The sequence below is a fragment of the Corvus cornix genome, chromosome 6 (genome assembly GCF_000738735.6).
Source record: "Corvus cornix cornix isolate S_Up_H32 chromosome 6, ASM73873v5, whole genome shotgun sequence".
NCBI classification, from domain to species: Eukaryota; Metazoa; Chordata; class Aves; order Passeriformes; family Corvidae; genus Corvus; species Corvus cornix.
Genome location: NC_046336.1, coordinates 34,266,371 through 34,290,812, shown reverse-complemented (window position 1 = coordinate 34,290,812; position 24,442 = coordinate 34,266,371). Strand labels below are relative to the sequence as shown.

Here is a 24,442-nt window from a genome sequence, read left to right as displayed (position 1 = left end):
GCAGAGCAAGGGGGACCACTGTGAGGTCCTGTTGGCCAAAACTCACAAGGTCAAATTAATCCGAGTCCTTGGAGAGGAGTCCAGCCCAATGACCATATCCCAGAACCTTTAATTTCATCAGAAATGCTCCAAAACACCCTTCTTCTGTTTCATCAAGCAGAGAGTGAGGAATGAGGTGCCCAGACTTGCGCTGCCTTAAGGCCCCAGGGCAAAAACTGCTTTCTGTGTGGAGACCAGCAGCCCAGCAAGCCTGAATTCCCACCACGGGAAGGAGGAAGGTGAGTTCTCTTTCAGAAGAGGGATGTTTTCCTTTAAAGGTGGGATACTTCCTTTACAAGTCAAATACATTCTTTTAGAAGTAGGATATTTACCTTTTCAAATGCTGTATCCACAATGGGATGGGATTGTTCATTAATAATGATGGTGATGACTGGGAAAGTAAACACTGTGAGGTTACAGCAGCTTGATCATTTACTCAGCACTTTTCCATCTTGCACTTCTCAGCCTTATCCCTGCACCCACCTGACAGCAAGGTTTGTATTTTAGCTGGAGCTGGAAGCGTGTTCTCCTTCCCTAATTGCCTGATGCCTTTGATGGGATGAGGCAGGGAAGGGTGAGAGGCTTAGCCCCACTCACAGCTTTGTCCTTCTTCTCTGTTTCTGGGTTTAACCTCACAGACAGCACTCACAACCCAAAATTAGCCCAACATCTAAAACTCAGAGTACACAGAGCTACTCCACGGATGATCATTATGCTTAAAGGCTAATTAGAGCTAATAAAAATAATATCAAAATGTTCAGGGCTCTGCCTGGCTGCTGAATGAGAAGGACGATGCAAATCAGCACTGAAGGGAGAGAAAATGTGTGGTTTTAATGTATTTTAATGTTTACTAATCCAGCAGAGACATCTGACACCCACAAGGCATGTTTCCAGATAGCTGAAAATTAACAGAGATCATGCCACTAATTATAAAAACAATAAAACAAAACCAAGGCAGCACATTTTAATTAAAGAATCTTCCCTTTTGATGGGTTTTGTTTGGCTTTTTTTGATCTATGCCATGTCATATTTCAACAGTAAAAAAAAAAAATCCCAACCCAAAGCTTCAATGTGCTGTCAGTTGGGTGAAATTGCCCTTGAAAAAAAGCAACCACCGTTCCCCATCTGTCTGCAGAATAAAGGATTAATGAAAGGAAACCCTTAGTCAATTTAAAAATAATGAGCCATCAATATGGAGCTGCTTCAGCTCTATCAAAAGGAATTAACAGCTCATGGGTTTTGTTTTTTTCACCTCTGTCTCGTCTCTTTTTTTCAATACAGTTGATACTAAAAGGCAAAAATCCTAAATTTCACACTTCCCAACCACCCAATTCCTCGTCTGGTTATAAACAGGTAAAATTTACTAACTTAAGTTGGGCTTAACCTTACTAAACTGGGAGTACAACTTTCCGGCACCTTTTTTTGACACCTGAACTCCAAGCAGGCATCAACCATGCCAAGGACTTGGGAAAAACCTGGCACAAGCAAAGGCAGTGCCCAGAGCAGCTGGCATACATGGGATAATTTGAGTTGTAGGGATAATTCTAATTGTACCCCAGGTAAAAACAACTTAAACCCCCCAGCTGATGGAGGGAACAATTCCCTGAGGATCCTGGGTTTCAGGGAACACCACCAATCATCCAGAACAGGCTGTGAGCCCACAGAAGGTGTCTTCAATCCTGTCACCCCACGCTGGAGTTTGCTTGAGCACTGCACAGCCCAAGCAGGCAGAACCCCATGTAAAGCCATTTATACACAATTTTATCACCTATTTCTCCTCTCCCCCTCCATGTTGACCCAGCGAGGCCCAACAAAGCTCATATATTTTGAATTAACGATGAAAAACACGTCCTGCCAATCCACCTCCCGTGCTGGCATTTACTGGTGCTCAGGAGCTGTTTGTAATCTTGTATTCTAACCACTATCAATTATCATAAAAAGGTTGAAGTCTTCACCTGCTGTTTGATAAATAATGCATGAGAGAGCTTAACAACAGGCAAGAAATAGCACTGCCAGATCTTCAACACTCCACATCCAACCAGCCCTGCTCCCCAGGGACCTGAACAAAGCCCCTGCTCCAGTGGCAGCGCCTGGGCAAAGAAAGGTGCTTTACAAGTGCCTTTTACAGAGCTCCACCGATCAAAACCTGGCGTTTGCCCGAGACGTTGTTAATAAAATAAATGCATTAGCAGGAAGCTGTTAGAACTGGTCTCATATGCCATTCCGAGGGGGAAAAATAACATCTCAATAACCTGAGAGCTCTGTGAGAACACTGATTAAACAAAGAGGTATTCCCCCATCTAAACGATTCTAGGAATTCTGCGATTGTCAGAACTCTTCTTGTGGAAATACATATTTCATTCCACTGTTACGGAGCTTTTTTCTTTATCTTTTTGTCCATTTTTCCTTTTTTTTAGTCCTCTTTTATGTTTTTTTTAATAGACACAGCATCATCCCTCAGGCCCACCCTCCAGCTACACTACCAGAGAAAAGCAGCATATCCTTCCCTTTCAGCTCCTCTCAGCCAGAGATCCTTAAAAGCCAGAGCCTCCTGTGGGAAAGGTGGAAGGGATGAACACCCATGGTGACAACACACCTTCAGGAGAAATGGTTTCTCACTGCTGAGATCAACTAAGTGCCTGGAGGGGCTTCAGCAGGAGCATGAATGCCGAACAAAAGCATGAAACCAACCCCGTATGGTCATTTTACAGATTTAACATGGTAAAACATTATGAGCTGATACTTGTGGGGATTTGAGAGGGTTTTAATAACCCAGGGCAGTCCCTCAGCATCTCATGGCAGGTGGAGCTGAAGAAGGAAATCCCTCTCACGAGCCTGGAGCAAGCACAGGAGGATGAGCCCAGCCTGTGGATCCCCAGCAAGGAACTCCCCTGTCCTGCTAGACATACAGCTTAGAGGGAAATGCAGATCCTGGTATTCCCAGGCTGGAAAAATCTGGTGGAACACAGCTGAATGTTGGGAAAACCATAAGATTCTTTTGATCAGAGCTTTGCTTTTACAAAAGAAGTGGGAGAAATTAACTGCGATCCTTCATGGCCAAAGGAAGGCAAGGACAAGGGAAGGCAAGGAATGGATCCAAGGACATTCCTGTTGGAGAGATGGATGCTGACAGCCCATCGGGGGTGTGAGGTCCCACAGGGCAACAGGATCTGTGGGACAACAGGCTTAATGTATGTTCTAAAAAGGTCAAGGGTAAAAAATAAACACCAGAAAATTCCTTTAGTAAATAAGTAACAACAAATGGGCTTTCACTTACCCGTTTTAAAAAGCCAAACAAAACCCCAAACCTTTTGTTTCCCACAAAAACCCCAGGGGTAGAACTTGAGCGTGTAGGAAATCACACCATAAACATCAACCATTTGGTGACCCTATTTCCTTCCTTCACTGGGAAGCTTCTTACTATCTGATGAGATACAGGTTACAAAAAAACTTGTTCAGTTCTAATCCTAAAGGACAGAAAAGTCAAATTTTGCCTCAAATTAATTGCTAAAGGATCTTGAAGTAGAGGTATGGCTCTTGTTGTGATACAGTAACCACATCATGGAGTGGTTTGGGTCGGAGAGGACCCCTTCTTCTTCCACCCCCTGACATGGACACCTTCCACTATCCCAGGTTGCTCCAAGCCCCATCCAACCTGGCCTTGGACACTTCCATGGCTGGGGAGTCCCCCAGGGGACCGAGCCAAAGCCAGAAGGGAAATCCCCAGGGGTCTCTGGTCTGTGGGACAAGCAGAGGTAATTCTGGAAAGCGAAACAGATAAAAGGTGACCTTTGACATGCCCTTTGCCCAGAAATTAATTTTGTGCCTTTCTGTGCCTTTAAACTGAGCCGGAGAGGAGGGAGAGGAAAAAAACTGAGCAAACTTTCAAATCAGTTGTTTCAAGGACACAGAGATATGCACTCCTCTGCTTCTGCAGCGGCAGGAGCAGGAGGAAGCACCCTGCTTCCTTTCCAACCAGTTTTCCAGCTCCTTTTTTCTCTGGAGGGAGACGGAGAGTTGAACTTTGTTTTTCCTGGCACTTTGGTTTTTTTCCCTTTTTCTTTTTTTGGACTGTTTTAACATCAGAACACCTCAGGAGGGTTCTCCACTGAGGCCCTGGAGGTGGGCCCACGACCCAGCTCCAAGGAGGAGGAGAGAGACTCCATCAGCCATGGAAGGACTCTGAAATTTTCCCAGGTTTCTCTCCACAGAAAGAGGTTTTATTATTTAGCATTATTATCCTTTTCCTGTGCTAAATAATGTTTGTTTCCTGTTTATTAAATAAATACTTTTTATCTCTTTCACTTTCCTCTGAGAAAAATCTCTTTTTTCCTGAACCTGGTGGGGGGAAGGATAGTTGTAACCTGCCTTCTCTCAGAGGATAATTTCCTCCAAATTTGTCCAAACCGGCACAGACAGACAGATAAGAAGAGCAGCTTGCAGGCTACAAAACTTAGAAAGAAATTAGGACATTCAACAGTGAATTGCAGTGAGGGACCACCATTCCCAAAGAAATTCCCAAAGGCACTCAGTAAGATTTTTATTTGTAAAAGGAACGAGACACTTGTAAAAGGAACGAGACACGAGAAAAGGCGTTAACAGAGGGAGCAACCAGGTGAAAATCACAGATCACTAATGCTGGAAGAGACCTCTGAGACCATCGAGGTCAACTGTTAACTCAGCACTGCCAAGGCCACCACTAACCCATGTCCCCAAGTGTCCCATCCACATGGCTGTAATATTCCTCCAGGGATGGGTGGATTTACCACTGCCCTGGGCAGCTCTGCCTTTCAGGTAGGAATTTTCCCGGCATCCAACCTGAGCCTCCCCTGGCCCAGCCTGAGGCCTTTTCCCCTTGTCCTGCCCCTGTTCCCTGGCAGCAGAGCCCGACCCCCCCGGCTGCCCCCTCCTGTCAGGGACTTGTGCAGAGCCACAAGGTCCCCCCTGAGCTTTCATCTTCTCATCAGACTTGAGGATTATTCACCAGAAACCTCAGAGAGGGGAAGAAACAGCCCATGGGCCACATCTCAGGCCAGCACTGCATCTTCTCCCCCAGCCCTCTGTATGCTGGGAGGAACTATTGGAAAGATTTGGATGCATCAAACAGAGGGTGTGGAGCTGCATGTGAGGGGAAACAGGATCGGTAACCAAAATAAAAGAAAAATTAAAAGAGAACAAACAAAAGTGATTAAAACACACAGACCCACTTGAAAAGTGAGATGGTTCTCCCTGCTGCTGCTTTCCTCAGGGATTCCCTTTCCAAAAACTGTGAATTCCTTGCATGGAATATAATTTGTCACAGAACTGCTCTTTTAAACTTCACCCTGTTGTGAAAGTGACAAAATAATAGGACCAACACGAATGCTCAGCAGTGCATTTCAGAAGCAACATGTGCCAGGTTTTTCATTGGGCTCGTAAACCATCCTGAGAAATAAAACTTTATGTGTGGTAGCAGCAACGTATAATTATTCTTCTGAAAAGAATTAATATATATTTGGGCAAAAACCTGGTAAAAAATTCATAGGTCATGGAATGGTTTGGGTTGGAAAGGAACCTAAACATGATGTAGTTCGACTCCCCTGCCCCGGGCAGGGACACCTCCCACTGTCCCAGGCTGCTCCAAGCCCCAGTGTCCAGCCTGGCCTTGGACACTGCCAGGGATCCAGGGGCAGCCCCAGCTGCTCTGGGCACCCTGTGCCAGGGCCTGCCCACCCTCCCAGGGAACAATTCCTTCCCAATCTCCCATCCAGCCCTGCCCTCTGGCACTGGGAAGCCATTCCCTGTGTCCTGGCCCTCCATCCCTTGTCAAGAGTCTCTCTCCATGTTTCCTGCAGCTCCTTTAGGCACTGGAAGGTCACAGTGAGGTCCTCTCCGGGTTGAACAATCCCAGCTCTCCCAGCCTTTCCTCCCAGCAGAGCTGCTCCATCCCTCTGCTCATCCTGGAGCCTCCTCTGGGCTCTCTCCAGCAGCTCCAGGCCCTCCCTGTGCTGGGCCCCAGGGCTGGGGCAGCTCTGCAGGTGGGGTCTCACCTGAGCGGGGCAGAATCCCCCCCTCCCCTGCTGCCCACGCTGGGGGCTCAGCCCAGGGCACGGGGGGGTTCTGGGTCCCAGCTCTCACCCACAGCACCCCCAGGTCCTTCTCCAGGGCTGCTCCAGCTGCTCATCCCCAGCCTGGATTGATGCCAGGGGTTGCCCTGACCCAGGGGCAGCACCAGCACCTGGCCTGGTTAAACCCCATGAGATTCTTGTCCCTCCAGACCACAACTGCCCCAAACATCTCCAGAAAATTGGACTTACCAGAAGGAGACAATGATCCCTAGGATCGTGCTAATGGTATAACTTAGAGACAGCCAGAACGTCCAGACTTCATGATTTATTTTAATCAGGCCCTATGTTTCTAAACAATTGTGTCAATAGGATAAGAATGTGGAATAGCAGAGTAATGATGAAAAATTATGGTTGAATAAAGGGGTAGGAAACTCTCAGAGCCACGGAGCAGAACATTTGGCTTGATTAGCATGACTTTGAAAATCTAAAAGGATACAAGGAGCTTTCACATGAGACTGTGTAACAAAATAAACCAACAAATGTAATTTATGTTTGAGCCAAGTAGGGCTTTGAAATCCATCATTTATTGAATTATTTTACTGTTCCAAGCAGTCTGCTGTTCAAAACAAGCAGTAACTTAGGCGTGATTCTTATTAGCGATTCAAAGTTGGAATGAAGAGAAAAATTCGGATGTTTTGGAGCAATCTGCTTAAAAACATGGGGAATATGAGGGAGAAACATATTATCCATGAATTACTAAGCAGTTATCCATCATCTTAAGATCAAAATAAAATTAGTGCAATTAAAGGAAGCTGAGACATGACTATTTAAAAAGCCATTTTTTCTCATGTTTTCCCCTTCCCCTCCCCCTTTTTTGGGGGGGGATGAAGGGTTATGAAAACATTGAGGACAGCTCATTACTCATCTGGTCCAGATCCCTGCTCCCAGTGTCACATCCAGACACATGCTGAAGAATGGGAAATGCAAAGCCATACCTGCTCACCCAGGTGTGAAAAGGGACTGGGGTTATATCACCACTTGAAATGGAAATTTAGGTGAGGTTTCCTTGGAAGGAGGTAATTTTTCAAGAGCATGCCTGGCTTACAGAAGGCATCTCGGAAAAGTAATGGGAATTTTGTCCTGGAGGACAGACTTCCCAAGATCCTCAGGCACCTCCTGAGGAATCCCAGGATGGATCAGGCTGGAAGAGAGCACAAAGAGCATCTGGTGGCACCTCCCTGCTCCAGCAGGGCCATCCCAGAGCACAGGGCACAACACTGTGTGCAGATGGGTCTGGAATATCCCCAGGGAGGAGACCCCAGAGCCTCTCTGAGCATGGACCAGGCTCTGCTCTGGGGGCCCAGCAATGGCACCAGAGGAATAGGCAGGGACTGATCGCAGGAAGTTCCCCCTGCACAGTAGGCCGAACTGCCCTGGGCAGGTGCCACAATGACTCAGCTTCTCCCTTCCTGGATTTTTTATCGATTTTTTTATATCCCTGTTGTGCTCCAGAGGGAAGCAGGGAGGGGACCTGTGCCTGGACACCTTTGCACCCTGCTCACTGCGTACTGCAACGGGACTTGAGTGCAAACCCTGCCTCTCCCAGCACTTCCCCAGCCCTTTGGCACTGTGAGCTCTCGTTTTTACTGCAGTTTTGTCCATTTTAATCAAACACTTCATTTCCCAGCAAGGTAAGGTGGGGAATTCTTTTGACACAGAAGAGACAGAAAGGAGACCAGTTTGGGAGCCCATCACACTGCTGAACGGGTCTCCTGCTGTTAGCTGGACTTGGAAAAGAACTGACATGCCTCCAACCATTCAGATGGAATATTGGGAAGAAATTCCTCTCTGTGAGGGTGGGCAGACCCTGGCACAGGGTGCCCAGAGCAGCTGGGGCTGCCCCTGGATCCCTGGCAGTGTCCAAGGCCAGGCTGGACATTGGGGCTTGGAGCAGCCTGGGACAGTGGAAGGTGTCCCTGCCCATTGCAGGGGTGGCTCTGGATGGGCTTTGAGGTCCCTCCAACCCAAACCAGTCTGGGATTCCTACACAGGACTCAGCTGACCAAAGGTGAGTTTTGAGAGCTCAGGTGGCTCAGCTCAGCAGAGCCCCAGCAGGTCCAAAGAGTCAATTCCAGACTGAGCAGCTCCAGCACCCAAGAACCAGCAGAGCTGGGAATTTTGGAAAGGGAGCACTTGCCCAGAGAGCTCACTAGAGCTGAGGGAAGAAGGATGAATGCATTCTGAGCTTCAGGGTAGGAACTCCTTCATTTGACAAAGAATTCACATAAAAAAACATTCCTCAGAAAGCAGAAGTTCCATTCACTCTGACACCAGAGACATGAGAGGAGACCTGAGCTCTCAGGACTGGGACATCTCCATGGGAGTCACTGCTGTGGGACAGCAGAGCCAGGCTGACCTTTCCTGGGAGCTGCTTGGAGCAGCCTCCCCCAGACTTATCAACCCTGCTTTGGGCTCTGTTTTACACTCCAAAATTAAAGCGACACCAAAACACTTGGAAAGCACATTGCAGTTCTGGACACCAACCCACACCACCCTCTCCCTGGAGCAAAACTGATTTTAAACAGCCTTAAAAGCTATCAAATCCTCCCAGTCTTGCACTGCTTTACTGGGACTGCGAAGGAGAAGACAATCAAAGAGCATTGCTACTGCAACATTTGATGTTGCAAAATTATATGGAAGAAATAATTAGGGGAAATATGCAGTTCTTTATTGGCTAAGGTAAATAGACACCCTGGGAATATGAATGGATCACGTACTGCAATTTGAATAATTTATTCTGACTACTCAAACTGTCATAGACGAGCTGTTCAGAAAAATTCCAATCACTCTGAGGAGAATTTCCAGTAAAAAAGGAAATCCCAAACCCATTTTGAAAAGGCCTCGGCATTACAGAGCAGAATCGTGATCCACAACAATTATCCTTACCCCAAAATGGAGTTAAATTCCTCATTTTTGTCATCCAAACATCACTTCTCTCTCTCATCCCTGGAGGTAGTTCAAGGACCTCTATTTCACCTCCCCCGAGGGCATCAGCACCAGGTTAGGATATTTTTCTAGACAGCTGACAGCACAAAAATAATTAAATATTTCCAACTCTATCCCTATTTTCTACCCTTAAGAATTAATCAGTTTCTAAAAGGACAACTTTTCTCTACGACTGCTACCCCAAATTATCTCCTGCTTTTTGAAACTCTCATTTTTCTTTTTTAAAGACATAATTTAAAAAAAAAAATTACTGAAAGAGGAGAATTGAAGAGATCTTTAACAACGGCTCTGCTTCAGTCCCAACCACTGCTGATATGCTGATAAATGGAAGTAGAAAAATAAACTCATCCACTTTACAGCTTCCTCAGCCTTTACACATTTGTCCTACATGAAAAACATGAGAATTTAAATCCATGGCATAGAAACAGCATTAGACACCAAATTGATTCATTACTTCCCAATGAAATCCTTAATACCCAAATCTGGAGAACGCATCACTTCGGAACAGAAATGAACAAACAGGCTCGAATGAAAAGAAAAATAATTTCCATAAATTTCGGTCTCTTTTCCCATCTCATGAATTTATAAACTAAATCAAATTGTCAGGGAAGAAGTGATACTTCCTCGAGCACATTTTGATGGAAGCACCTGCAGTCAGAGTAGAGAAGCAACACCTATGAGCCAACTGCTGACATGAAAAATGGGAAAAAAACATAAATAGAAGCTATAAAAAATAAAAATATTCCATATTTCAGCTGACTGAAGGCATTTATCAGCTGAGTAAATTACGAAGGAATTTGTGGACAGTTCTTGGTTCAGAGCATTTAGAAAAATAAACCAAGTCAGCTACAGTTGGGTCTCTCTTGATTCCCTGGCACTTGCACCCTGGCACAGGCTTCCCACCCCCAGCCAGGGAGGCAGCAGCAGGAAGTCCTATTGCAGAAACTTTCCTGGAATGTTCATTGCTCCCAGTGGATTTCTATGGCCAAATTTATCCTCTTTCTCTATGTCTAATCAGCGCACTCCTAAACAGCACAGGAACACTTTGGACAATCCAGAACTAGAGCCAGTACTGCTCACAGCACCACAGAGTTTGGGTTGCAAGGGACCTGAAAGCTCACTCAGTGCCACCCCTGCCATGGGCAGGGACACCTTCCACTATCCCAGGCTGCTCCCAGCCCCAGTGTCCAGCCTGGCCTTGGGCACTGCCAGGGACCCAGGGGCAGCCCCAGCTGCTCTGGGCACCCTGTGCCAGGGCCTGCCCACCCTGCCAGGGAACAATTCCTTCCCAATCTCCCATCCATCCCTGCCCTCTGGCACTGGAAAGCCATTCCCTGTGTCCTGTCCCTCCAGCCCTTGTCCCCAGTCCCTCTCCAGCTCTCCTGGAGCCCCTTTAGGCCCTGCAAGGGGCTCTGAGCTCTCCCTGGAGCCTTCTCTTCTCCAGGTGAACACCCCCAGCTCTCCCAGCCTGGCTCCAGAGCAGAGGTGCTCCAGCCCTGGGAGCAGCTCCATGACCTCCTCTGGACTCTCTCCAGCAGCTCCAGGTCCCTCCTGTGCTGGGCCCCAGGGCTGGGGCAGCTCTGCAGGTGGGGTCTCATCTGAGCACAGGGGCACAGGGGCAGAATCCCCCCTCCCCTGCTGCCCGCATTTGCTTATCCCAGGGCACGGGGGGGTTCTGGGTCCCAGCTCTCACCCACAGCACCCCCAGGTCCTTCTTCTCTTAGAGCAGCATCCATAGGAAACCCCTGGCTCCCAAAGGAGCCCAGGGATGAGCAGATAGAACAGAACTGCACAGCCCTGTGATGTGGCACAGTCCCCAGCAGCAGCCACGTGGGGCACACGAATCAATACAAATCCACTCCTCCTGTTTGAATTTGTCCAGAACATTCCACAAGGTCAACAGCTTCTGACAGAAGTTACTCAATCTGGCAGCTATTGGATCTAACGGATCACCTCTCCTCCTATATAAAAACATAAAGCCAGAATAAACTCCACAGAGCAAGGCCTAATTTGAGCAGATGTTATTACAGGCCTGGGCCTGATCCAGCTCAGATTTGTACTGCTGGCTAATCTAATGTCTTAGACCTGGGATTAATGACCACAGAATAGCATCAGCACCCAGAGATTCACCAAAACACTGCTGGCACTCATCGCTAAAATCACATCATCCACCTCGACTGCTCCCTGAGCTGGAATGGCCAGGCTGAGCCTAGACCCTCGGACTACAAGTGGCCAGATTTAATTCCAAGGTTTATTTATTGGCTGCAATACCTTAACTTAGATCTGCACACCACACCACATCTCCATTGCCAGACAAACCAAATCCCGGGCTGGTGAAGATACGTTTGAAAAGGATGGTCAAAAGCTGGTCAAAAACATTCATAAACACTTTAGGGAGCTGTAAGATTGTCCAAAGATGTGGGAAAAATCTACGTGTGGCCAGAGAGGCATAAAGACAATGGCATGAACTAAATTAAAAATCAACTGAAGCACTTTCTCCCTGGAAACATTTCACAGGAATGATAACAACATATAAAGTAATAATTTGAATTTTTTCCATTGTAGAAATGCCGCAAAAAATAGTGCAATAGAGTAAAAGCAAAGTGCAAAGAGTCCTCAAGGTGCCTTTATGGGAAAACTGAGAAAAATCAAGACGAAATCACAGCTCGGTGTCTTTCCACACCTACAAATACACTGCAAACTTGGGAAATGCTGTTCTCAGAATCCCTTGAAGTGGTAAAACTAAGATGACTTTCCCTCATAAAGCTGATTTTGGAATGAAAGGAACCAAGAGGTGAAAGTATTTTTGTTTAAAATTAAAGAGTGAGACGGTCGTGAAGACAATACAAGAATATCATGGAATCATTTAGGTTGGAAAAGCCCTCCAAGGCTGAAGCACTCTCAAGTCATTAATTCACCCATCTTCCTGAAACAGGAGGGAAAAGTAGGAAATGAACATGGAGCCACAGCTCTTAAGGAATGCCTTTCCTGTGCTCAGGGCACAGCAACTTTCCAAGGTGATTTTACTAAGCAACTTCTCCCCTTAGCCAAAATGCCTGGGATAGCAGGACCCTTCCTTCTTGAGGGCTAAATTAGTTCAATTCCAGCCCAACCTGGTGGTCACTGAGCATTTAATTAAGTAAGGAATATTCAGAGTATAACTCCCAGTCCTTATCAGCGCACCTAAGCCCACTTCAGGAGGGAGGCTACAGGTTTTGTGCCTCTGGGGACATTCTCTTCAATCCCTGTCAATTGTCTCTGAAAACCCAGTAAAACCAGTTTGGACCAGCATGGAAATTGTCAATGTGCCTCAGCAATCAGGTCCATTCTTCCAGCATGACATATAAAAAACTGAAAACAAATTGGTCCAACAGAATTAGGGGGAAAAAACCCCAAAGCTTTGTTTCCTGCATTTTTGTGCCCATTGTTTTCCCATGAGTCCCTCCCCACAGGGCATTGTGGAAGGGGATTTGAAGCGCCATCACGCATCCTCTGCCTCCCCAGGAAGTCAGGCTGATGAAAGGTTGCTGCTGAGAGAGCAGGAAGGTGAAAAGGTGTAAAAATAACACCTGATCCACCCAGAGCCGTGAAAGCTGCACTTCCCTGGGTCAGACATGCCCAGGGAACATGGAGGGAAGAGAGCAGGAGGTTTTGGGATTTGCTCCCATTATTCATTAGAGCACTCAAACCATCATAACGGAAGGGGGGAGAAAAAAACCCACCAAAATAAAATCAAACCATGCCAACATCGACTGATTTTTCTAGGATGGGAAAGAACACAAAGCATTCCTAACTGTGGAATTTTTTTGTTCTGGATGGAGGACCAAGACGCCAGCTCCTCTTTGTCCTCATGTTAGGGGGATTCACTTTGGTCTGCTTGTTTCCTCTACCACAACCTCTACTTTCTCTTCCAAATTCTAATTTAATCTCTAAATCTTTAAATCTTGCCTTGTAGAAGTCCTTTCCCAAGAGTCTACTTTCCATCAAAAACCCTGCCCAAGGATTCAAAGCCCTTGAGAATTTCAGGATGCTCCTCTGAAGGGAAAAAGCACAGGTGGCTCCACATGGAGGCCTCCAAAAATGTGGAGTACAGTGGCAATGAGAAGGTCTGACCTAGGAATAAGGCTCATTCAGTCTTTAAAACAAGTTAAAGCCAAGTCTCAAATCCAGTAATTAAATAAAAATAAATCCATGGGTGAAAATAACTCTCTGCTTATAAAAATCATCCAGAAAATTCAGGTTTGCTGTTAATACGATCTGAAATGCTATCACCCAATTCAGTTCAACACAGGGAAGATCATAAAATAATACATTTATTCCTTAAGAAAGGTCAGGTTCACTCCTTCTAGGATTGCTCACATGAGCACAATCATAACGTAATTTACTATTGTACCTAAATTACTTGATATAAAGTGATATTCATCCCACAGTGGGAAACTGTCAAATCTTAACATCTCTGCTGATCTCAGGAAGATCTTCAAAGGTCACGCACGGTACCTGTGTGCCTGACTATGAAAACAAGCAACAGTTATTTGGGAAAATATTTTTATTCTGTGAGATTTGCTGGTCTCTGACTTCCTGTGAATTAGGAATGATTGAGCTCAATGTGCCATGGCGCAATGGAACTAAGTATCTGTTTCCTAAGAGCAGGATTTTCTGTTTATTGTGCTGCCAGAGCTCAATGACCACATGCACTGGATGGAATGAAATGTCCCAGCCATCGTTTTGAGATCTTGAGATCCCAAAGCCTCAGAAAAGCCATTCCAACATCAACAACAGACCCTTGGAAGCTACAGTGCAGTGCAAGAACTAAGACAAGGAGGAGATTTCACACTTTGTGTGAGCTTGAGACATATTTGTATAGATTAGAACAGAATTAGGTGGATTTTTATTTCTGCATCTCTTGGCAATCCCAACATAAAGTTCGGTCACTGGAAATGTAGAACATCATACATTCCTTATTAACTTTTATATCACAGACTGGGTTGGGTTGGAAGGGACCTCAAAGCTCATCTCATCCCAACTCCTATGCCATGGGCAGGGACAACCTCCCACTAGACCAGTTTGCTCCAAGCCCTCTTGAGCGTGGCCTTGAACACTTCCAGGGATGGGGAGTCCACAACTTCAACCTCTCTTTCTAAAGGTTTTCACAAAGTTTTTTTGATGGCAACATTGGTTTGGATTTATTTATAACCCCTTGTGTGGGAAACAGAGAAGCAGAAACTTCTACAAGTTTCTACAACATAAGGCGCCGACAAAATAATGCTGATGACACCCTTGCTGTTAGTACAGATTTATTTCTAATGAGTAGGGAGGATGAAAGGCTACGAGAGATGAGCTCTGGCAGCGAAACCATTTCAGCTGAGGGGGTTACTCCACCGAAACTGAGCAGCCCACAAATGGAACACATCAGAATACAACAGCAGCTTGCCAAGAACCAATGCATCTGATTCAAAGAGCACAACCATCTTCGTAGCCCTCTTTTGGACACTCCTGACTGCAGGAAAAACCACCCCAGGAGGAGGAAAAGAGCCTGGTTTTAACAGCCACCCCAGAACCAGAGCTTTTCAGCACACAGGTGTGTTAACGATTTATTGAGGGGCTTTACCCATAAATGCATTTATCCAGCCGACCTTGAGCAACTCCAACAAGGAATTCCCCCGGGAATAACAGCAGAGGGGTTCCACCAGCATGACCTGGCTTTGTTCACCATCTCAGGCGCCCGTATCTGATAAACCACAACCATACACGGCACAAAACCAGGCCCAGCTTGCAAGGTAAAAAAAGAAAACCCTAAACACACAGAATAAAAAGCAGGAAAGAGTAGTAACTTACTCTCAGGAGTAAGCTGATTGTAACAGGGTAAAGCACTTCATCCCATCACATTACTCTGACAAATGCAATGCTCAGACCACAGATCAACAACCTAAGAACTCTGTGACTTGACAGGAGAAGTAAAATACTAAAAAAAAGGGACATTCATTTTCTTTTTGAAATTTCTGACTTCATGCAAGTTCTGCCATTTCAGAGGTGTCCTTAAGCTCATGTTCTTAAACTTAGAGCAAACCAACAAGCAATCTGCCAAAAGCCACGTGGGAAACCCACAAGACCACATTGTTAACACTCCTGTCACGCTGCAGAGTAAAATTTCAGCTTTACCCAAACACAACAAAGCCAAAGACTGACCAGAACTTTGTCCTCTGCTACCATCCCACTGACTTAAGAAAAATTAAGAAGGTCTATTTGCAACAAAAGCCTTAAAGACTAGTTAGAAATAATTTGTTGTATAAATAATTGTGGGGCACTCACCGTTGCGACTCTCCTCGTCAATGGGAACTATTGTGGCTGGAGGACCTGTTCTGGCCAACTTGCAATCTATAAAGATGAAAAGAAGAGTTATTTCTCATTGCAAAAGTAGGATCTTGGGGGTTTTGTCGTTGGGGTTTTTTTTTAAGTCAGCATATTTGGCATGCTGAAGGCAAGTATTCCCTTCAATGTGATGTGGGTATGACCTACAACTGATAGTAAAGTTACACTCACAAAGGATCAAAATCGGAGCTGTTTGCTTATCCCTTACTCAGACTGCACATCATAGACACACACCCCTCAAATCACAGAATCATGGAAGGGTTTGGGTTGGAAGGGCCTTAAAAATCATCCAGTGCCACCCCCTGCCATGGGCAGGGACACCTCCCACTGTCCCAGGCTGCTCCAAGCCCCAGTGTCCAGCCTGGCCTTGGACACTGCCAGGGATCCAGGGGCAGCCCCAGCTGCTCTGGGCACCTTGTGCCAGGGCCTGCCCACCCTCCCAGGGAAGGATTGTGGTCACATTCCACCACAATCCAGTTGGATGGCTACCCTAATGAAGTTTGTGTCTTGCTCTAGAGATCCCATCAGGAATCTCGGTGTCTGTCAGGACGCAGGGAATAAGATGGTAATTTAACCCAAAGAAATAACAAAGGAATGATTAAAGGGTATAAATCATAATTAAAGCTTCACAACAGAAACAAACATAATTTGAACTTAATTGCAACGAAAAAGGATCTACTTAGTGAATGGAATTTTAATAACTCTAAGGAGAACACAAATGAAAAACAGACGAGCAATGTTCAGGAAGTCATATTTTGCCATCTTACCCTCATATTGCCAGTCTGGAGTCAAAAGTTTAGTCATCAATGGAAGCAGAGCAGAATAACGAAAGAAAATAAGTAAGAGTTTGTTGGTTTACTCAAAAGAGAGGTTCAAAGATATCAAGCAGTACATGCAGAGCTAGCAAACATATAAGTGTAGCCTTAAAATACATAAAAGCATGATCACCACGTGTGAGGACTGTATTTTAGTACCAGCCAGGTTTTCTACATTGAACAGCAGAAAACCAGTACCCCCTTTAAAGCACATGGAAATAAAAGTTCATTAGGAAGAGCTTTTCATTTTCCAAGAGCCTCATTGACTCAGCAAGAAAAGAGACAACCATTCTTCTTCCCAATCCACCACACAGGACTGTCTGAGATTGCAGCCCATGATTTTATAGGTTTTAAGAGGTTTCTCTGATCCACAGCCCAACCAAACCTCATTTGTATTAAATGGTACCTTCTAATCAAGTTCTGAATTCAAAATAGGAAAGAAATACTCAGCTATTACTGGTTTGTTTTGGTTTTTTGGGGTTTTTTTTACACACAACAAGAGAAATTTTCCCAAGAGAAAATCATCTGTAAATTAAACACAAGAGCAAGCTGAGGTAAATTCTATTTCCCAGCTTATGGTAAAAATTACACATTTGTCAACTTCAAAGGACCCACACTGCAGCTTGTTACAGCCTCAAATTACCCCAGCACAGACAAGGCCTACAAAAGGAGGTGAGAACAGTGATGCATTTGCTCAGATCTCCATTTAGGTGAAGCCCCTAAAGGACACCTCTACATCACTGGGATTTCCTCCAGCAGCAGCTTTGTGTCGCTGATGCTGAGTTCAACTGCAAGGCCAAACATCTGAACATCCAAAGATTCATCCATATGAACAGTCTGAATAATGCTGGAATTCCCCAAGCACAGCACTGTGTGCACACAGCTCTGCAACAGCCCCAGGGAGGAGAGCCCAGAGCCTCTGTGGCCAATGTGCTCAGGGCTGGGCACTGCCCAGGGCAGCAGTTCTGCCTCCTGGGCAGGGCAATTGCTGGGCTCAGGCCCTGCCCGGTGCTCTGGTGCCATTGCTGGGCCCGGAGCAGAGCCCGGGCCCTGCTCGGAGCCCTCCCTGCAGCCAGGGACAGCCAGGGCTGAGGGCCCCTCTCAGCTGGGGCTCCTCTCGAGGCTGAGCAGCCCCGGCTCCCTCAGCCTGTGCTGGGCATGGAGATGCTCCAGGCCCTTCCTCATCGTGGTAGCAGAAAGAACTTGGGAGTCCAGTGCCTGGAAGAGACTCATTCCTAGCCAGCTCCGACAGTCTGGCGGTTCCAAGGCTGTTGGAATCTGGGATTTGCTCCTTCTCCAGAGCAGCCTCCTGCCTCCTCCATCTCACACAGCCACAGGGAGATCCCAGGGTACTCAGTCCCTTCCACCAGGGCTAAAATCTGTACATTAACTGAGGTGAACCTTGTTTCAGTGCCCCTATTTCATGAATAACTCACCTCTCACCACAGGGAAATTCATCTTCTGCTGCCTCAAAGTGCTGCTGGTGGCACTCAAAGACGCTTTGAAGAACTAAACCCTTCAGAGGAACTTAATGGCTCCACTATAACTCAACAACATCAAGGAGAGCTCTTCTCCCTGTAGGATCAAGTGCAGAGCTCCCAACCAAACGCAGCCAATCCCCATAAAACACACAAATGACTCCTGTTCCCACAAACAGGGATTTTCCCTCAGGCAACAGCCTGGTGGCATTTCTCTGCTCCCCCTGGATCTGTACAGTGCAGGGCTCAGGGAATGATCAATGAGCTCCAGGTACTCAAATATGCATTTTCCCCAGTTAATTTCCTGCCCAACAGTAATAGATTGAGATCTGAAACTATTTTATTTCTAAAATAGCCTCTCAAGGTGATTTGTAAGGCCCCTGAGTGATTCAATTTTTGTAGCAGAAGATTGTTAGACTGAATAAGAGACAGTAACTAATAGAGGGGGGCCTTGAAAAACAGGCAAAGGGTTTGTGGCTGAACAGTCCTGGTGGCACAAGTGAGCAGTTGTGTTTTTCACAGAAAAAAATAAACTTATTTTAAAAGTCATCTGCACTCAGGGAGTGGCAAAGACCATTTACATGTTTTTATTACATTCTGATAAAAAACACCCATCTGCTTAACACTTAGGAAGTGAAATCCACATTTGGATGAGCAAATCTCCTGATTAGCCTCAGTTTTATTTTGTGAAATTTCATTTCAGAATGAAACAAAACCACTGAGCCAGCAGCCAGATCCATATTCCACAGTGCAGGTGTCCATGGCTCATCTCTTGTTCCAGAGTCAAGCAGAAAGGAAGGAAAAGGAAGGAAATGAGTCTGAAACCAGAAGATTGGAAGAACTACAGTGATAAGTCCAAATAGAGTTGAAAAAACCAACATTAAATAATCAAGAGAACATTCCTTCTTTGCCAGACATCCCAAGAGAAATACTTCCAGCATCCTGTTTGCATCTCCTCTGGGATAAACAAATCTTATTCCTCAAGTGAGTCAGAAGGGATGATTTCATGGAACAGCTCCAGGAGATTTCTGGAGTGAAGGCTTCTAGAAATCCTTATCCCCAGCATTAGGGTTGGACTCGCTGCTCTTGAAGGTCTTTTCCAACCCGAATGATGCTGTGATTCCACTGGCTCCACACCAAACACGTGGGACTCAAGCACTGACATTTGTGGTGTGTGACAGGGTGGGGCAACAGGTCCCTGGGTCAGAGGAATGTGGGGGACAGGTGACATCGAGCCCAGCTCTCCCCCTCCTGCCCCAGGAGAACCCCTTAATCACAAGATAAAAACACAAACAAACACAAAATTACAAGATTACAAAAGGACCAGGATGGGCTCATCTCCGAGTGTACAAATTCAGGATTTTTGTCACTATTCTTTTACAGCCCAAAATCCTCTGGAGAAACCTAAGGGCCTTCAGCTGTTCTTTTCTTCCACGTATAAAAAAGTGCAAAACCGCTTGGGGTTAAAAGCAGCTCCCCCCCCCCCCAAAAAAAAAATCTTCAAACACCCTTCAAAGATTCCATGGTGTGAAACAGATCCCCACAACTCAGAGCCCCATGACACGACTTCTGAAAACCCCAGGAACAGATCCATTGCAACTTCTGTGGGTGGATCTTCCCAACTGCTTGTGGTTTTTAAAAGGGATCAGAATGATTTTTGCCTTCTTTTCATCTTTTAAGAGTAAAGAATAAATTATTGGTGTTCCCCTCCCCCCCCCGGCCCCCCCCAGCTCCCATTTGTATTTCCATGAAAGGTATGGACTCAATCTAAATGCTGGGCAATTAAATCTGTTAATTGGCAAATAATTGCTGCTGGATTGGTTCAGTTTGGCATAAAAGTGCACAGAGTTTTGAATTCAGCTGCCTTCTCCGCTGGCCAAAAATTGCTGCTAAATTTTTCCTTCGAGTCCTAGACATTGGATTAGAAAGAAAAAAAAAGGGAGAGATTTGATCCTGTGTTGCCACCTTCCTCCTCCCTGATTCCTTTAGCCTCAGAGTTTGCCTCTGAATTCAATAGAGCAGCACTGGAAAAATAAAAGAGATTTTAGCTGACCTAATTTCATGTCTTGCACAGCTACAAGTGACAATTTTAGTTTTACTTAAGCTAAAAGATTATGAAAAAAAAAATAAGTTAAAAAAAAAAAAATCAAACCTTTGCAGCATTTCTCCTATTTGGAAGAAGGCCAACAGGAGGAATTGCAAAAAGATCTCTTTCTTTCAGAAAACCAAACCAAAAATACTCACAATATTCTCTGGCCACACTCAAGCCTAACATTTATTCTGGTGTGCCACAGGATTGAACAAAAGGATTACAGGATGAAATAATTGGAATTAAACACTGAATGGGCTCATCAACAGTAAATTAGGGCTGATGGGATGGCTCTGTAACAAAAGAATTGGGGTTTTTAATCATTAGGGGGATGGGTTTTAATACAAAGGGACTACAGTACATGGGAAGTACTTGGATTTCATCTGGAGCAGATGGCATCCTGGGGAAACTTCCTACTAAAGTATGGGGAAAAAAGCAGCCTGATCATTTCCAAAGCACTCCTGGAATATCATTAATTGCTGTGGCTGGGGAGGACTTGGTGACTCGGGAGCTCAAGGAAAACATGTGAAATAGAGAAATTATGAGCTAACGAAGCAAAATGCAGCAAGAGGGGCAAGAAACTGAGTTGACATCTGCAGCTCCCGCCAGGAAAATGGAGCATTTGCATGCTGGCTGCAAAGAAACAGCCCCTAATTTCTGCCAGAGATGATTTTTTAGTTATCTGTATTTATTATTCTGCTGTTAAGAGAACTACACTGGTTGGAAATGGCAATTGCCAGAAGAACACTTCTTTTCTGTGTTATATTTCAGGTTACAAATTCTGTTCCTGCACATCAGAACTCCTCCAGGCCCAGCCCTGAACACAGTTTCTATGTAGCTGCAAGAAACATATTTCCAATTATTATTCCTCTAAGCATTGCCTCATTAGCTGGGTGCCATTTGCTGAGTCACCAGTCCCCCACCTTGGCTTAAATCCATTTCCAGCTCATTTTTTCTCCGCTACACCCCTGTGAAATTTATCCAAAGTGCTTTCAGCTCCATTTACCCTTTCCTGAACACAGTGTGGGGGAGGAAATCAGTTCAGTTTGTATCAGAGTGCTGCATGTTCCTCAAGAAACAGAATTTCTGAGGTCTCCCCTGGAAAAGCAACAAGAATTTTGGCTACAGGCAGCAAATTTATACTCATTAAAACAAAGCTCCCCTGTTCAGGCCATATAAGGGAACATTACCAAGGATAAAATCAAGTGTGGGTACTGTGATAAATAAATTGGCACAAGCCAGGCGAAGAAAACCCACCCAAAAATTATGTTTTGAACCCTCTGAAGAAGGGGAGTTGCTGTATTTACTCAGCCATGTGACACTGCCATTAATGCGTGGTGGCCCTTCCCTTCCTCTAAACCACCTGGAAGAAAAAGGGTTCTGAACAATCTTGGGATAAGGACACAGAGACGAGAATTTGTCATCCAAGTGCAAAGGAACAGAAATGGAAACCTGAGGGATCCCTTTTCCCCTTCAGGAGATCAAACTGTCCCCATCCTGTCTGGGCCATCTGTGCTTTGCACTCTTCAGCATCGCTCAAGCCTAACTAGAAATGGCTCCTCAACCAAAAATCCCCATTTTCTTCTCTTCAAAGATGCCTTTTTGGAGAGATGTGATGCTGCCAGCATGAGCACAAATAAAAATCCCACTGAGAAGTGCTGCTTTATTTTTTCAGCCTCCCCTGAGAACTCTCCACTGCCCCCCCCAGCCCCATGATCCTGCTTCCCTTCCCACTGTTATTCCTGCTGCTCTCCTGTGTCCTCCAGTGCTGCTGGACATGCCAGAGGCCATCCCACTGCCTCTCCTCCACCTGACCCAGCATCTTCCTCCTCAAACCACCACCACCACCACCAAGGTCAACCTTCCCCAGCCTGATGGCCCCACTCCTCCACTGCAATAAGTGATTAAAACCCGGTTAATTGTACCCCAGCACAGAGCAAATACGTGACATACGAGCAGCTCGTCCACTTCAGTGTCAGCACTGACAGCGATTATGACAGGGTGTAAAAATGGAGAAAATTAAATTAGCTCTCTTGTACATTATGGGCATCAAATATAATGTGGGGTTGGGCTGGGGGTGGAAGGGAATAAAAGGACGTTTGGAGAGCAATTACGAGAGTAAGAAAAAGAGACTTTCGACTCGATAGCAGAGGACAAAGCATAATTCAAGCAGGATTGAAGACTTCCCATGAAAGCACAATTCCTTTACTTCCTAACTGACAAAACAGAGGTTTCTAAACCAAAATCCAGCTGCCAAAATTGTAAATTTGTACAATTACAGCTCTACACACATGGAGTGCCATGGATAATGAGCAACTTCATTACAGACATTCTGAAACCACACTCAGTTGTCACTTACCCCACTCATTATTGCCAAAAATATTCAGGAACAACTCGGACAGACTTTGCCCTTCAATGCTGTTAAATTGTTCAAAAGACTAAACCCATGTCACTTACCCAGGGCTGGAATTTTTAATTACCAGAGATCCCTGGCAGGACACATTTCTGGTGTCTTTTAATTAAATTCAACCAAGATGCTCCAAGGAGGAGCACGAGCTACCGGTGCCATGTTTCAGGGTTCCTGAAGTCTTGTTTCTCTAGAGCACCCTCACTGTGGATGTTTCCCCAAGTTTTTTGGTCATTAACAATTCTCTCAAACTCCTTTTCCAACCACAACTGCTGACTGACAAACAAAGGGAAGTTTAATCTTGCACAATTAATAAGACAAAACCAATTCTGATGCTTGAGCCCAGCACTGAATAATCCCAACTGCAGATTTTATCTTGCCTGGTAAATCAGCAGCTTCAAAAATGCAGTCACCAGTAGATGCTGAAGCCATGAAACACAGAACACACCCAAGCCCTTTCTTTCTTGTAACCTCTTTTCCTACCAAACTACTCTTTCAAGTAGTAATTCTGGGGGGGAAAAAAAAGCATTCCGATGAAATTCCAGAGGCATCCCAACCCTCCCACAGCTCCACCCCATCAGGAAAACCCTTACCTTCATCATTCTGGGCCAGAGCCCGTGCCAGGACAGCAGCGAGTGCTGTCCCCACTGTGAACCATTTCCAGAGACAAAGCTGCTGGACCATTTTCTGTCAAACTTCACTCAAGGCAGAGCTGGAAAAGAGATTTAATACATTTATTACTCAACCTGCAAAAAGGTGAGCCACTACAAATGATTTCACAGGTAACTACATAGGGGATCTGCAGCCTCTAAGATCACAGCATTGTTCAGCCATGAAAATAAATAAAATAAGGAAGGAGAACTCCCATTAGCATCAGTCAAGATGTGTGTACTCGTTATCTCAAGAACTGTGCGTGCACAGCCCTCCAAGTCAAGAAAATGCAAGGTTCTGGCTTAAATCAGGTCTGATTTCCATAATTTCCCTGCAATAAAGTATTTATGTTACCCTTCCTGCTTTCAAGCACTTTGGAGAAGCAACTGTAGCAGAGAAATTGCACCAATTAAAATGAGGGCTCACTGTGAAAGGCCGGAGGGACCCAGGATTCAAAGGTATTGCCCAGGAAAAATGGGGGTGATCCCTGAGGATGGCATTCTTTAAGGACATGGGCTGTTGGGTTGTGGCCAGGAAAATGGGAAAAACACCACTACCAGCTCAAAAAAACCCCCCACAACCAACAAAGTAAAATTAAAAACTAAAACTAAAAAAAAAAAAAAAAAAAAAAAAAAACCAAGAAAGACCCAAAAAACCCCAAAACCACAACCAACAAACCAACAAAAACAAAAACCCAAAACCAAAAATCCACAATCTTCTCCCTTCCTTCCCCCAAACTCCCAAAACAAACAAAAAACACCCAAACAAACAAACAAACCCCACCAAAATCCCCAAGACAAGCCTGGCTGAACTCCAGAACATATTTGGAGTGTGGAACATTAGAAAGTCACCAAAAGCTCTGGTTCATGGTCCAAATAAAAAGAATTAGCACAATTGTGCAGCCCAGAGCTGAATTACTTAAAAATATTCTTTCAAATTTACAAAGATTGGGATAAATACAGTGCCAGGCGCACAGAATGAAGAAAGACTTCCAACAATATAAATCAAATTCTTATATTAAAATAATTAGCTGTATTTATTAAAAGTCAAACCATCTTGCAAAACAATCGTTTGGAGTTGGAGTTTTGGAGGGAAACCTGGGTTTTTTTCCACAGGATGAGGAAAGCAAGCAGGGAAATGTAATAAACCAGACTGAGTGGCCCATATTCACTCAAGTTTCAAGTTCCTAGGTGGTTGACCATATATATCACATATAAATAGATTTTGTTTGCTTCCACGACAGCTCACACGGGTGGGATCTACAGACCATCAGAGGTTTTTCCCAAATTTAATGATTCTCTCCTGTGATTTCTGGGGCTCCCTCTGAGCCAGCACAGCTCCTTTTCCCTTTGTAAAAGCCATGGGGTGCCGGTGACTTTATCAGGATTTTAATACCGACATTCTGGAAAAATAAAGGGCAGCAGCAAAACCATTTCAAATTCTACGCTGCACCCATTGCTGCTCCACTTCTCATCCAGGGGTTAAGGACGGGGAGAGGCTTTTCCAAGCTCCTCCTGTGCTCAGGTCGGACTCTTCCCACC

At 45.2% G+C, this 24,442-nt stretch overlaps 1 protein-coding gene across 17 annotated transcripts in view; it reads right to left on the bottom strand.

Annotated features, from left to right (window-relative positions):
- The window catches only part of PCDH15 (protocadherin related 15), a 633,986-nt gene that overhangs the window by 237,802 nt on the left and 371,742 nt on the right, over window positions 1-24,442 (bottom strand). For 12 of the 17 annotated variants that reach the window (XM_039553538.1, XM_039553537.1, XM_039553545.1 and 9 more), the window contains 3 exons: window positions 22,844-22,962; window positions 16,229-16,243; window positions 15,402-15,467 (listed from right to left, as the gene is read on the bottom strand). In XM_039553538.1, coding sequence (XP_039409472.1) covers window positions 15,402-15,467; window positions 16,229-16,243; window positions 22,844-22,934 — 172 coding nt within the window. In that variant the 5' untranslated portion in view covers window positions 22,935-22,962. The remainder of the gene's footprint in view (window positions 1-15,401; window positions 15,468-16,228; window positions 16,244-22,843; window positions 22,963-24,442) is intronic. The other 5 variants (XM_039553554.1, XM_039553544.1, XM_039553546.1 and 2 more) reach the window with 1 other exon arrangement.